Below are 13,866 nucleotides of genomic sequence, written 5' to 3'. Positions count from 1 at the left end.
CTTCACTCTCGTGCAAATTTTTAAATGTTATGAGCCCAGTCACTAATGCTATTTGAGAAATCTGCTCCCATGAATTTAGTGGTCCATCCCCCTGACCCAGTTAAACACCTGCAATGCACCAATGCCCAATTACAAATGGGCAGCAAATAGGAAGGGGACTGGCACCAGAAGTGTCAGATGAAGTGTCAGTGGGGGCAAAAGTGAATGGATAGGAGATAGATAGATAGATAGATAGATAGATAGATAGATAGATAGATAGGAGATAGATAGATAGATAGATAGATGGGAGATAGATAGATAGATAGATAGATAGATAGATAGATAGATAGATAGATAGATAGGAGATAGATAGATAGATAGATAATAGGAGATAGATAAACCAAGATAAACCAGGACAGATCTTGGATTAAAAGCAGCTCTCAAGCATGCTTGAGAAAGATCTTGCGATGAGATTGAAACGTTGCATGTATTTTCTGCTTGACATGGAATAAAATACTTGGAAGTTTTTTCACAAGAAGATTGTGCTGCGGATTTCTTGGTTTATCTAGTGGGGAGACGTGGATCCAGACACTGGCACCCGATGGCACCCGAATTCAACCCCCACAGAGTGCACTCCGTTGTGGAAGCTAGATAGATAGATGGATAGATAATAGATAGAGTTAAAGCGACTCTGTACCCACAATCTGATCTTCCCAAACCGCTTGTACCTTCGGATAGCTGCTTTTAATCCAAGATCTGTCCTGGGGTCCGTTCGGTAGGTGATGCAGTTATTGTCCTAAAAACAACTTTTAATCTTGCAGCCCTGTGTCAAATTGGCGTGGCTAATGCTGCGTTTACATGAAACGATAATTGGCCCGATCGTATGATTAACAATGTCAGAGTAACCATTTTTTTCATAACGATCAGCGTTTAGACGGTACGATATATCGTACGGAAAATTCGTTTTGCGATCGCTTAAGCCTATCTCACACATTGGTTAAATCGGTGAACGACTGTTTACACGGAACGATCTGAAAATTTTTTGCGAACGACGAACGACTATTTGAGAACATGTTGTAAGATCAAAATGAACGATTTCTCGTTCGTCATTTGATTGTTCGCTGTGTTTACACGTACGATTATCGTTCGAATTCGATTGTTATCGCGCAAATTCGCAGGATAATCGTTACGTGTAAACGCAGCATTAGAGTGTGTGTGCCCTAGGCTTGCACCGCCTCTCCTTTCCTCCTCATTAGGAATGCCCCTAGAACAATTTATCCTATTCATCAGCTGTGTGGACAGTTAATATGAGTTGGATCTTTAAGGCACCTGTGCAGTGTTCAGGTGATGAATAGGAAAAATCCTTCCCAGGGGCTTTCCTAGTGATGAGGAGGGCGGGGAGGAGGGATGGAGGGGCAATGCAATCCTAGGGCATAGACACTCTAGGCCACGCCAAGTTGATACTGGGCTGCAAGTTTAAAATTTGTTTTTCATGACAATACCTGCATCACCTGCCAAACGGACCCCAGGACAGATCTTGTATTAACCCCTTAACGACCGCGGGCGTAAGTGTACGCCCCCAAAACCTGTGCCTTAACGCAAACGGGCGTACATTTACGCCCGCGGTTTCCCCGATCGTTGCGTGTACACACGCAGCGATCGGGGAAGATGGCCTGCTATATATAGCAGGCCATCCCTGCTTGTCGGCACGGGGGGTGATTAACCCCTCCAGTGCTGACGATCGCCGCTATTGGCTGATCAATACAGATCAGCCAATGGTGACGATCTGCAGCTTTCCGGGACATCGGTGACCCGATGGCCGGAAAGCAATGGCGGTCGGTGCTGTCCGAAGACGGCACCCACCGCCATTACTGTTAAAAGTAATGGTGGCCACGGTGCCATGTCCCGATCGTCCCGATAGGTAGCTGAGGTGTCCAGAGCAGGTATTGACCCATACTCACCGGATCCAGCGTCCCAATCGCGTCCTTGCCTTCGTCGGCGTCTTCGTCTTTTTTCGGCGGACCCCATCGGCAATCATCGGCTCCAGCGTCGTCAAACTTCGGCTTTTTCCGGAATTTGCGTTCTACTGCCCCCTAGCGGCTGATAAGTGTATATAATACACATATCAGTAGCTATAGGGTTGAAGAGAGGGGGTTTTTTTTCCAATTTTTTTAATTTTCCGCACCCTATCGCCGCTGAGTGCTGATCAGCATCGCACGTAAGTGTGCCGCTGATCAGCAACTCCTCCTTTTTGGCGTAGGGTGTTTTTTTCCTATATCCTACAGCCACGATCTGCTTATAAGTGCCGCACATAAGTGCGGCATTTATCGGCAACTCCTTTCTTGGCGTAGTTTTTTTTTTTATACTTAATGTTAAAAAAACATGTAAAAAACACCATTACACTACACGGAATAAAGTTTTACACTACACCACTACACATTTACATACCCCATATACCAATCCCCGTATACAGATGGCCCCGTGGGTGTTTTCGTGTCGGACGCATACGCTTTTATTGCCTCCGACACCAAAACAGCCAGTGAGGATGAGGATGATCCTTCTTTCCTCCATTCATCCTCATCATCCTCATCATCCAGTGACGTGTCTGGGGGTAGCGTAGCGTATGCTGCCCCCCAGACACGTCTTTTCCGCCAGTACCGTCCCAATAAGAGATGACGGTATGGTGTGAAATTCTACAAACTCTGTGAGAGTACCTCAGGGTACACTTACAGATTTAGGGTACGTGCACACTGCGGAATGGCAAAGGATAACCCTTTGTGCATTCCGCAGCTGGCACCCACCTGCGGACTGATGCAGGCGAGTGTCTCCGCCCGTGTCATAGACTTTATTCTATGCACAGGCGGATTCCATCGTCCGTCCAAAGAATGAACACATTTGACGGAGAGCGGAATCCGCTCGTGCATAGAATGGAGTCAATGACACGGACGGAGACCCACATCAGTCCGCCGGTGGGTGCCAGCTGCGGAATGCACAAAGGGTTATCCTTCGCCATTCCGCAGTGTGCACGTACCCTTAGAGTGTATGAAGGAAGGGACACCCGAATCCTGCCCCCAGATGCCCCCCCCCCATCCTCGGAGTTAGTGGGGAGATCGTATGGGTACTGATCTTCCCACTGCTGGATAAAGGTCACCACCTGTACGGGGATAACTTTTATACCAGCTAGCGGCACGATCCGAACATATCAGAAGCAGTAATAGAGCCCTAATATTTAGCAGCCATGGAGCGGACCCAGCGCTTCTGGATATGAAGGACCCCGTATCGCACCAGGACACCATTTTCCAGGTGACGTCCCCCACACTGGAAAACAGGAGACCCCAGAAGAAGTGCAGAGTGTGGGGTAACAGGGGGATCAGGAAGGACACCATTTACCAGTGTGACACCTGTTCTGATCGCCCCGGACTCTGCATACTGGATCGCTTCAAGGCGCACCACACGTCATCGGAGTTCTACATTATCTAAATTCTGTCCCTTATTCCTATTTCAGGGGTCACGTTGATCCAAGGATTATTCTGATCGCCATTATGGAGTCGGGAAGGAATTTTCCCCTGTGATGAGGCTACTGTCGTCTGCCTTACGAGGGTTTTTTGCCTACCTTTGGATCAACACAGGTTGAATTTGATGGACACCTGTCATTTCCAACCTTATAAACTAATAATTGGCCTAATACCCCCAAATAAATTAATAATTGTCCCTTTTCCCCAGCTAAATAGACATGGCCGCCATTCCCATTAGAGGATGCCATGATGCAATTACAAAGCCTCTGTGTGGCCAGGACAGTAGAAACCCCCCACAAGTGACCCCATTCTGGAAACTACACCCCATAAGGAATCTAACAAGGGAGGCAGCCTGGATATGGCCCCCTGGTGACGGCTACATTTTGGACGTGAAAATGAAAAAAATGGTATTTTTTATTTTCACGGCACATGTTCTACATATGTGCCTGTTACCAGTGGGGTCCATATGCTCACTGCACCCCTTGTTAGATTCCTTATGGGGTTTAGTTTCCATAATGGGGTCACTTGTCGGGGGTTTCTACTGTCTTGGCAGAACAGGAGCTTTGTAATTGCGACATGGCCTCCATCCTCCATTCCAGCCTCTAAATGGCGCTCTGTCCCTTTGGTGGCTTGCCCTGTGCCCATATGGCACATTATGTCCACATCTAGGATATTTTCGTACTCAGGGGAAATTACCCTACACGCTTTGCATTTATTTTCTTTTTGAACCCCTTGTGGCAATGAAAAAAAATCAAGGCTAGACCAACATTTAGTGTAATTTGTTTTAAATTTTTACTCTAAATCATTGATCTTGTCTTGATTTTTTCATTTTCACAAGGGGCTAAAAAATTAAAAAAACACAAAATTTGTAGAGCAATTTCCCCTGAGTATGGAAATACCCCACATGTGGACATAAAGCGCCATGCGGGTGCAGGGTAAGCCTCCGAAGGGAAGGAGCGCCATTTGGTTTTTTGAGGCTGGATTTGGCTGGAATGGATTTGGAGGGGCCATGTTGCATTCAAAAGGCCTCTGTGTTGCCAAGACAGTTGAAACTCCAGAGCAGGTATTGACCCATACTCACCGGATCCAGCGTCCCAATCGCGTCCTTGCCTTCGTCGGCGTCTTCGTCTTTTTTCGGCGGACCCCATCGGCAATCATCGGCTCCAGCGTCGTCAAACTTCGGCTTTTTCCGGAATTTGCGTTCTACTGCCCCCTAGCGGCTGATAAGTGTATATAATACACATATCAGTAGCTATAGGGTTGAAGAGAGGGGGTTTTTTTTCCAATTTTTTTAATTTTCCGCACCCTATCGCCGCTGAGTGCTGATCAGCATCGCACGTAAGTGTGCCGCTGATCAGCAACTCCTCCTTTTTGGCGTAGGGTGTTTTTTTCCTATATCCTACAGCCACGATCTGCTTATAAGTGCCGCACATAAGTGCGGCATTTATCGGCAACTCCTTTCTTGGCGTAGTTTTTTTTTTTATACTTAATGTTAAAAAAACATGTAAAAAACACCATTACACTACACGGAATAAAGTTTTACACTACACCACTACACATTTACATACCCCATATACCAATCCCCGTATACAGATGGCCCCGTGGGTGTTTTCGTGTCGGACGCATACGCTTTTATTGCCTCCGACACCAAAACAGCCAGTGAGGATGAGGATGATCCTTCTTTCCTCCATTCATCCTCATCATCCTCATCATCCAGTGACGTGTCTGGGGGTAGCGTAGCGTATGCTGCCCCCCAGACACGTCTTTTCCGCCAGTACCGTCCCAATAAGAGATGACGGTATGGTGTGAAATTCTACAAACTCTGTGAGAGTACCTCAGGGTACACTTACAGATTTAGGGTACGTGCACACTGCGGAATGGCAAAGGATAACCCTTTGTGCATTCCGCAGCTGGCACCCACCTGCGGACTGATGCAGGCGAGTGTCTCCGCCCGTGTCATAGACTTTATTCTATGCACAGGCGGATTCCATCGTCCGTCCAAAGAATGAACACATTTGACGGAGAGCGGAATCCGCTCGTGCATAGAATGGAGTCAATGACACGGACGGAGACCCACATCAGTCCGCCGGTGGGTGCCAGCTGCGGAATGCACAAAGGGTTATCCTTCGCCATTCCGCAGTGTGCACGTACCCTTAGAGTGTATGAAGGAAGGGACACCCGAATCCTGCCCCCAGATGCCCCCCCCCCATCCTCGGAGTTAGTGGGGAGATCGTATGGGTACTGATCTTCCCACTGCTGGATAAAGGTCACCACCTGTACGGGGATAACTTTTATACCAGCTAGCGGCACGATCCGAACATATCAGAAGCAGTAATAGAGCCCTAATATTTAGCAGCCATGGAGCGGACCCAGCGCTTCTGGATATGAAGGACCCCGTATCGCACCAGGACACCATTTTCCAGGTGACGTCCCCCACACTGGAAAACAGGAGACCCCAGAAGAAGTGCAGAGTGTGGGGTAACAGGGGGATCAGGAAGGACACCATTTACCAGTGTGACACCTGTTCTGATCGCCCCGGACTCTGCATACTGGATCGCTTCAAGGCGCACCACACGTCATCGGAGTTCTACATTATCTAAATTCTGTCCCTTATTCCTATTTCAGGGGTCACGTTGATCCAAGGATTATTCTGATCGCCATTATGGAGTCGGGAAGGAATTTTCCCCTGTGATGAGGCTACTGTCGTCTGCCTTACGAGGGTTTTTTGCCTACCTTTGGATCAACACAGGTTGAATTTGATGGACACCTGTCATTTCCAACCTTATAAACTAATAATTGGCCTAATACCCCCAAATAAATTAATAATTGTCCCTTTTCCCCAGCTAAATAGACATGGCCGCCATTCCCATTAGAGGATGCCATGATGCAATTACAAAGCCTCTGTGTGGCCAGGACAGTAGAAACCCCCCACAAGTGACCCCATTCTGGAAACTACACCCCATAAGGAATCTAACAAGGGAGGCAGCCTGGATATGGCCCCCTGGTGACGGCTACATTTTGGACGTGAAAATGAAAAAAATGGTATTTTTTATTTTCACGGCACATGTTCTACATATGTGCCTGTTACCAGTGGGGTCCATATGCTCACTGCACCCCTTGTTAGATTCCTTATGGGGTTTAGTTTCCATAATGGGGTCACTTGTCGGGGGTTTCTACTGTCTTGGCAGAACAGGAGCTTTGTAATTGCGACATGGCCTCCATCCTCCATTCCAGCCTCTAAATGGCGCTCTGTCCCTTTGGTGGCTTGCCCTGTGCCCATATGGCACATTATGTCCACATCTAGGATATTTTCGTACTCAGGGGAAATTACCCTACACGCTTTGCATTTATTTTCTTTTTGAACCCCTTGTGGCAATGAAAAAAAATCAAGGCTAGACCAACATTTAGTGTAATTTGTTTTAAATTTTTACTCTAAATCATTGATCTTGTCTTGATTTTTTCATTTTCACAAGGGGCTAAAAAATTAAAAAAACACAAAATTTGTAGAGCAATTTCCCCTGAGTATGGAAATACCCCACATGTGGACATAAAGCGCCATGCGGGTGCAGGGTAAGCCTCCGAAGGGAAGGAGCGCCATTTGGTTTTTTGAGGCTGGATTTGGCTGGAATGGATTTGGAGGGGCCATGTTGCATTCAAAAGGCCTCTGTGTTGCCAAGACAGTTGAAACTCCCCACAAGTGACCCCATTATGGAAACTACACCCCTCAGGGAATGTAACAATGGGTGTAGTGAGCATATGGACCCCACTGGTGATGGGCACAAATGTGGAACAATGTGGCGTGAAAATGAAATATTACATTTTTTACACTATAATGTTGGTCTAGCCTTGAATTTATCATTTTCACAAGGGGTTAAAAGAGAAAAAAACACACAAAATGTTAAGAGCAATTTCCCCCGAGTCCATAAATACCCCACATGTGGACATAAAGCGCCATGTGGGTGCAGGGCAAGCCTCCGAAGGGAAGGAGCGCCATTTGGATTTTGGAGGTTGGATTTGGCTAGAATGGATGATGAACGCCATGTCGCATTTACAGAGCCCTTGTGCTGCCAAGACAGTGGAAACCCACCACAAGTGACCCCATTCTGGAAACTACACCCCTTAAGGAATCTAACAAGGGGTGCAATGAGGATATGGACCCCTTGATGCAGGCACAAAATGAAATTTTTCACTTTCACGTCACATTGTTCCACATTTGTGCCCGTCACCAGTGGGGTCCATATGCTCACTGCACCCCTTGTTAGATTCTTTGAGGGGTGTAGTTTCCAGAATGGGGTCACTTGTGGGGGGTTTCCAGTGTTTTGGCAGCACGAGGGCTCTGTAAATGCGACGTGGCCCTTGAAATCCATTCCAGTGAAATCCAGCTTTCAAAAGCCAATTGGCGCTCCTTCCCTTTGGAGGCTCGTCCTGCGCCCACTTGGCACTTTATGTCCACATGTGGGGTATTTCCGTACTCGAGAGAAACTGCGCTACATGTTTTGTGTTTTTTTTTCCTTTTATCCCTTTGTGAAAATGAAAAATTGAAGTCTAGAACAACGTTTTAGTGTAAAAAATACTTTTGCCTTTTTTCACGCCATATTGTTGGGAAAATCTGTGAAGCACCTGTGGGGTCCAAATGCTCACCGCACCCCTTGTTACATTCCTTGAGGGGTGTAGTTTTCTGAATGGTATCCCTTTAGGGGTGTTTTTTAGGTTTTGGCACCCCAGAGCCTCTGCCAACCTGAAGTGGTACGGTCAAAAATAACCAAATATAACGGAGCCATTGAAATGCACTAGGCGCTCCTTTATATCTGAGGCTTGTGGTTGCGTCAAATAGCGCAATAGGGCCACATATGGGGTATTTTTATAAACTGCAGAAACGTGGCAATAAATATTGGGGTGCATTTCTCTGGTAATAAGTTTATAATTATGAAAAATATTGGATTACAATAAAATCTCTGCACAGAAAATTAAAATTTTCTAATTTCTTACACACTTAGCTTTTATTTCTGTGACTCCCCTAAAGGGTTAAAAAACTTTCTGGATATGCTTTTGCAGAGTTTGGGGGGTGCAGTTTCTGAAATGGGGTGCTTTTTGGGGCTTTCTAACATACAGTCCTCTCAAATACACTTAAAACCTGAACAGGTCCCTAAAAATATCTGATTTTGAAATTTTACAGAAAATTTGGAAATTTGCTGCTAATGTTTTACGCTTTCTATTGTCTAAAAAAAAATGAAATATAGTTTAATAAATGCCGCCAACATAAAGTAGACATGTTGCTAATGCTATTTAATATATAATTTATGTGGCATAACCATTTTCTGTAGAAGCAGAAAAGTTTTAAAGTTGGAAAAATTCATTTTTTTTACAATTTTTCACGTTATTTGGGGTTTTTTCATAAAGATTCGTTATAAGTATCGACTCCAATTTACAAGAAATGTGAAGTACAATATGTCATGAGAAAACAGTCTCAGAATCAGCCGGATAGGTAAAAGCATCTCGAAGTTATTAATGAATAAAGTGACACTGGTCATATTCATTAAATTTGCTCCGGTCCTTAAGGCCATTTTAGGCCCGGTCCTTAAGGGGTTAAAAGCAGCTATCCGAAGGTACAAGAGCTTTGGAGGGGGGGGGGGGGCAGATTGTGGGTACAGAGTCGCTTTAAGAGATAGATAGATATAGATAGATAGATAGATCGATAGATAGATAGGAGATGATAGATAGATAGATAGATAGATAGATAGATAGATAGATAGATAGATAGATAGATAGATAGATCTATGAACCATATAAACTCTGAACGTCTAATATTATGTAATAGAGATGCTGGTGCTGATTGACTCGTGTAGTCATTTTGGAAGCTATTACTTTCAGTCTTTGACACCTCTCCTGCTCAGTAGGTTACAGCCGCTCAGTCTCCATGAAGTCATATATAGTATAAGCTATTTGCTATTTGGTTGGAAGACACTAAGGAGCAATGAGGAAGAAATGACAAGGCCTGCTGGCGCTATCAGTCTGCCTCCTCATGTCATAGAGCAGTATGAATCACAGTAAGTGAATAATACAGTAATGCAGGAAGACACGGGGAGATTCCAGTATAGAGACACGCAGCCACATCCAATTACACTTAATAGGATGACGAATTCTCCAGCTTCTGTTTGATTTTTTCACAAAAAAAAATCAATATAACAATTCCGTTAAATAGCCTGTGATACAACATGACATTTATTAGCTTCAATAAATAAAGCTTTAAATGTAGTCAGTGTTATTAAAGGGGTACTCCAGCCAGGACCCCTTTTTCACATCAGCGGGAAGGGGGTGAATGAAGACAATGACTGAGCAGTGTGTGGAGAGATAGGTTCTCCTTTAAGGGAATATCTCATGTGTTACGTCTAAGTTTTACTTGGTGGAAGAGAAATAATTATTGAACCTTTCTATTGGTAAAACGTTGTTGTCCATAGCGACCAATGAGAGCTCAGCTTTCATTTTACCAGAAATGTTTAAAAGTTGTTGCTATGGGCAACAAAGACAAGTGGGTGGGACTTGGCTTGATGGGAGGGGGGAGGTTACATGATCACTCCTTGCAGCAAATGTATTACAATTTAAGCCTGCTATCAAGCTCCTCTTCGTAGATCCACAGCAATAGTAAAGGGACAGAGGTTTACATAAATGGGTACTGTGATTACAAACAAATAATATTAAACCAGCAGGGGAGGAGATATACATGGTTGCGATTGTTTTCTATTTGAAATACAATGCTTTACATTCGCTCACTAGGTGTCCCACTTACTGGAAAACTGCAGTTGAGGCTCCATCACTAAGGCCATTTTGTCCTTAGTAACAGCAAAAAAAAAAGAGACCAAATGCAGGAAGTGATGTCAGGTGTCCCTCTGCTCTGCACAGACTGACCCAGTGAAGATGAATGTTGATTGGTCAGCAGCCGTAAACGTCTCTGTACACTGCTGCAGCTGAGAACACTTACTGATCTAAGGGCCCGGCCACTGGCTTATAGTACTTTTACACGGAGCGATAATTCGCCCGATCGCACAATTAACGATTTTGAATGAACATTTTTTTTTTTTATAACGATCAGCGTTTAGACGGAACGATACATCGTACGGAAAAATCATTTTGCGATCGCTTAAGCCCATCTCACACATAGGTGAAATCGTTGAAAGACTGTTTACACTGAACGATCTGCAAATCTTTTGCGAACGATCCACGATGATTTGAGAACATGTTGAAAGATCAAAATAAACGATTTCTCGCTCGTCGCTTGACCGTTCGCTGTGTTTACACGTGCGATTATCGTTCGAATTCGATCGTTATCGTGCAAATTCGAACGATAAATCGTTCTGTGTAAAAGGACCATTAGAGTGAGATACAGAAGCCTGAACAGCACATTGTGGCTCTAAAAGGATCGCCGGAACTGTGAAATTAAATAGGAAAAAAAAAAAACACAGCATACATGAGGAAAGCATTAACTATACATTTGCTGGGGGGGTTATTTTTTAAATGTCATGACAGGTACACTTTAAGACTGGTGTATGAAACATCTTACTTGCATTGGTACTGCAGCATTTTACAGAGGTCAGTAGCTGGTCAGTTTCTTCTAAAATAAATGTTCTCATCCCTCCATTCATTCTCCACTTGTTTGCACTAAACGTTCACTGTCTTATGGCCATACAACACGGCACAATCTATAGGAAGAAGTAAGTGTGTGGTATCCCACCAAGGATGTTGTCATTAGTTACATCCTTTGCAAAAACCTGTACTTTTCTGTATGTAAGTGGTGATGTAGTACTGATAAGGTTTCGCCACAAGATGTCGCTATTGTAATGTGTATATGTACTTAGATCCTGCACAGCTGAAGTATGGAAAGGGTTAATGCTTGTTTATATGTCACATGGATCTGTGGACCAATGAGAGTATCTTCTTCTCCTATCCTATCATCTTCTTCTTTACTTCTTCTGTATGCACTCTTCACCCATTCACAGCACACCTTACAGGGGCTGTAGATAGGAAGTGACGTGGGTAGAGGTAGCGTAAGGTTCTTTGATATTGGACTTTGTAGAGGAAGGATGCAAGCTAGAACGATCTCTACAGTGGTTCATTTGGGCCCTGGCCCTCTGCCAGGTACACAGCCTTAGTATGTAGTCTTAGTCAGGTTCCGGTATGGTGGGGAAGCAGGATGGGACGCACCTAACAGTTTCTCTTCTAGACAATCTACTCAGCACTATGCAGTGTTAAACTCTTTCCTAGAGAGGACATTTGCTACTGCTCTGGAAGTTCCTGACATGGACAGAGGTGGCAGCAGAGAGCACTGTGTCAAACTGGAAAGAATACACCCCTTCCTGCATGGCATACAGCAGCTGATACATAATGGAAGACGTGCGATTTTTTTAAATAGAAGTCAATTACAAATCTATATAACTTTCTGAAACCAGTTGATGTTTCGCCTGAGTACCCCTTTAATGCATTCAAAAATGTACACTTAATGGATAACAAAATCAGGATGTGACCAGCCCCGAATAGTGTGTGTCTTACCTTAAAGTTAGAGACCATTTAAACAATGCTTGCATCTATATGATAAGGCCAGTTTTTTTTGTGTCATGCCAAATAAAATCTAGATTTGTATAAAATAATTTTACTATTTAAAGCATAAATTCTATCCCCACTTTTGCTGACTTTTGTGTTTTCTTTGGTTGCAGGGCCAGCAACAGAAGATACTCTCACCGGAAACTGTCATCTGTAAAGACTTGCACAAGCCTTATAAAGTGCCAATGGGATTCAGCTAAATTTCTACCTAACCCACAGGATGGAAAGAAAACCAGCTTGCACTGAGAGCCCATCCTTGGGTTCGGAAAAGGAACCGCTGACATGCAGATCTCGGTCAGAATGCAAAAAAGACGGCCAACTTCTACGGAACTGCAAGCCCTCGCTACGTCTTTCTGAAGAGCACAATAAGGTGCACCCCAGCCCTGGAGAGAGGGCCGAGTCTGAGCATATATCTAATAAATACTTAGCAGTTCAGAGTCCTGATGCCCCATGCAATGGAACCAGGAACGGATTAGATGATGGTTCAGCCCCGACACTTACTGTCATCCCTTCAGTGCAGCATCTGCAGACAGATTTAGGTGAGAGAGAGACTTGGAGCAAAAAAATTGACTTTCTCCTATCAGTTATTGGTTATGCAGTGGACCTGGGCAATGTATGGAGATTTCCTTATATCTGTTACCAGAATGGAGGAGGTCAGTATCCAAATTATCTATATAAAGTAGATACTTATGTGCCTAAAATGGTGTATATAAACCATGGATGGGGAACCTTCGGCCCTCCAGCTGTTGCAAAACTACAAATCCCATCATGCCTGGACAGCCTTTGGCTGTCCAGGCATGATGGGAATTGTAGTTTTGCGACAGCTGGAGGGCCGAATGTTCCCTATCCCTGATATAAACCTACAGGGGGAGATTTATCAAACATGGTATAAAGTGAAACTGGCTCTGTTGCCCCTAGCAACCAATCAGATTCCACCTTTCATTTTTCAAAGAATCTGAGGAATGAAAAGTGGAATCTGATTGGTTGCTAGGGGCAACTAAGACAATTCTACTTTACACCAGTTTGATAACTCTCCCCCACATGAGCGATTATTTGAAAGAAGACTATGGGGGAGATTTATCAAACTGGTGTAAAGTAGAATTGTCTTAGTTGCCCCTAGCAACCAATCAGATTCCACCTTTCGTTTTTCAAAGACTCTGTCAGGAATGAAAGGTGGAATCTGATTGGTTGCTAGGGGCAACTAAGACAATCTCCCCATATATATATATATATATATATATATATATATATATATATATATAGTGCTGTGAAAAAGTATTACGCCTTGCCCCAATTTCTATTTTTTTTCCTTGTGCCGTAAAACACTGCTCTACTTGTGGCCAGGTAAAGGTCTCCATTTTGTTGAAATCCTGGACCAGTGTCCCAAAGGCAGCTTTTTGGTCTTCCAAATGCAGGAAGTCTGGTCATTGGAAAGGGCCGTCATTTGATGTAAATCCAGATGGAATAGAGGAAGGGTGGGCAGCTCTGCGGGGCAGAAAACATGCAATGGGAAAGACAAATTGCTGTTAGTCAGTGGAATCTGCCATCATTTGCTGTTAAACTGTACACATGTATACAACTCATTACAGCACGGTAGATCGGTGACCATTGTCATTTTAATTATTGTAATGTGTTTAACAAGTCCCTATCTGCAACTTTGTAATTGTGGGAGGGATAATCACAGTCAGTTTATCAGCAACTTGACCTGGATTAACCCTCCCAGCATTACAAAGCACCTACAATGTTGCAGATAAAGCCAGTCATGGACTTGTTTACA

The 13,866-nt window shown here is 44.2% G+C and overlaps 1 protein-coding gene across 1 annotated transcript in view; it reads left to right on the top strand.

Annotated features, from left to right (window-relative positions):
- The window catches only part of SLC6A4 (solute carrier family 6 member 4), a 111,854-nt gene that overhangs the window by 38,535 nt on the left and 59,453 nt on the right, over window positions 1-13,866 (top strand). The window contains exon 2 of the mRNA XM_069945635.1: window positions 12,203-12,742. Within this exon, the coding sequence (XP_069801736.1) occupies window positions 12,310-12,742 (433 nt within the window). The 5' untranslated portion in view covers window positions 12,203-12,309. The remainder of the gene's footprint in view (window positions 1-12,202; window positions 12,743-13,866) is intronic.

The sequence above is a fragment of the Dendropsophus ebraccatus genome, chromosome 11 (genome assembly GCF_027789765.1).
Source record: "Dendropsophus ebraccatus isolate aDenEbr1 chromosome 11, aDenEbr1.pat, whole genome shotgun sequence".
Classification (NCBI taxonomy): domain Eukaryota; kingdom Metazoa; phylum Chordata; class Amphibia; order Anura; family Hylidae; genus Dendropsophus; species Dendropsophus ebraccatus.
The sequence above is the reverse complement of the archived record's forward strand: the minus strand, read 5'-3'. Positions and strand labels throughout refer to the sequence as shown.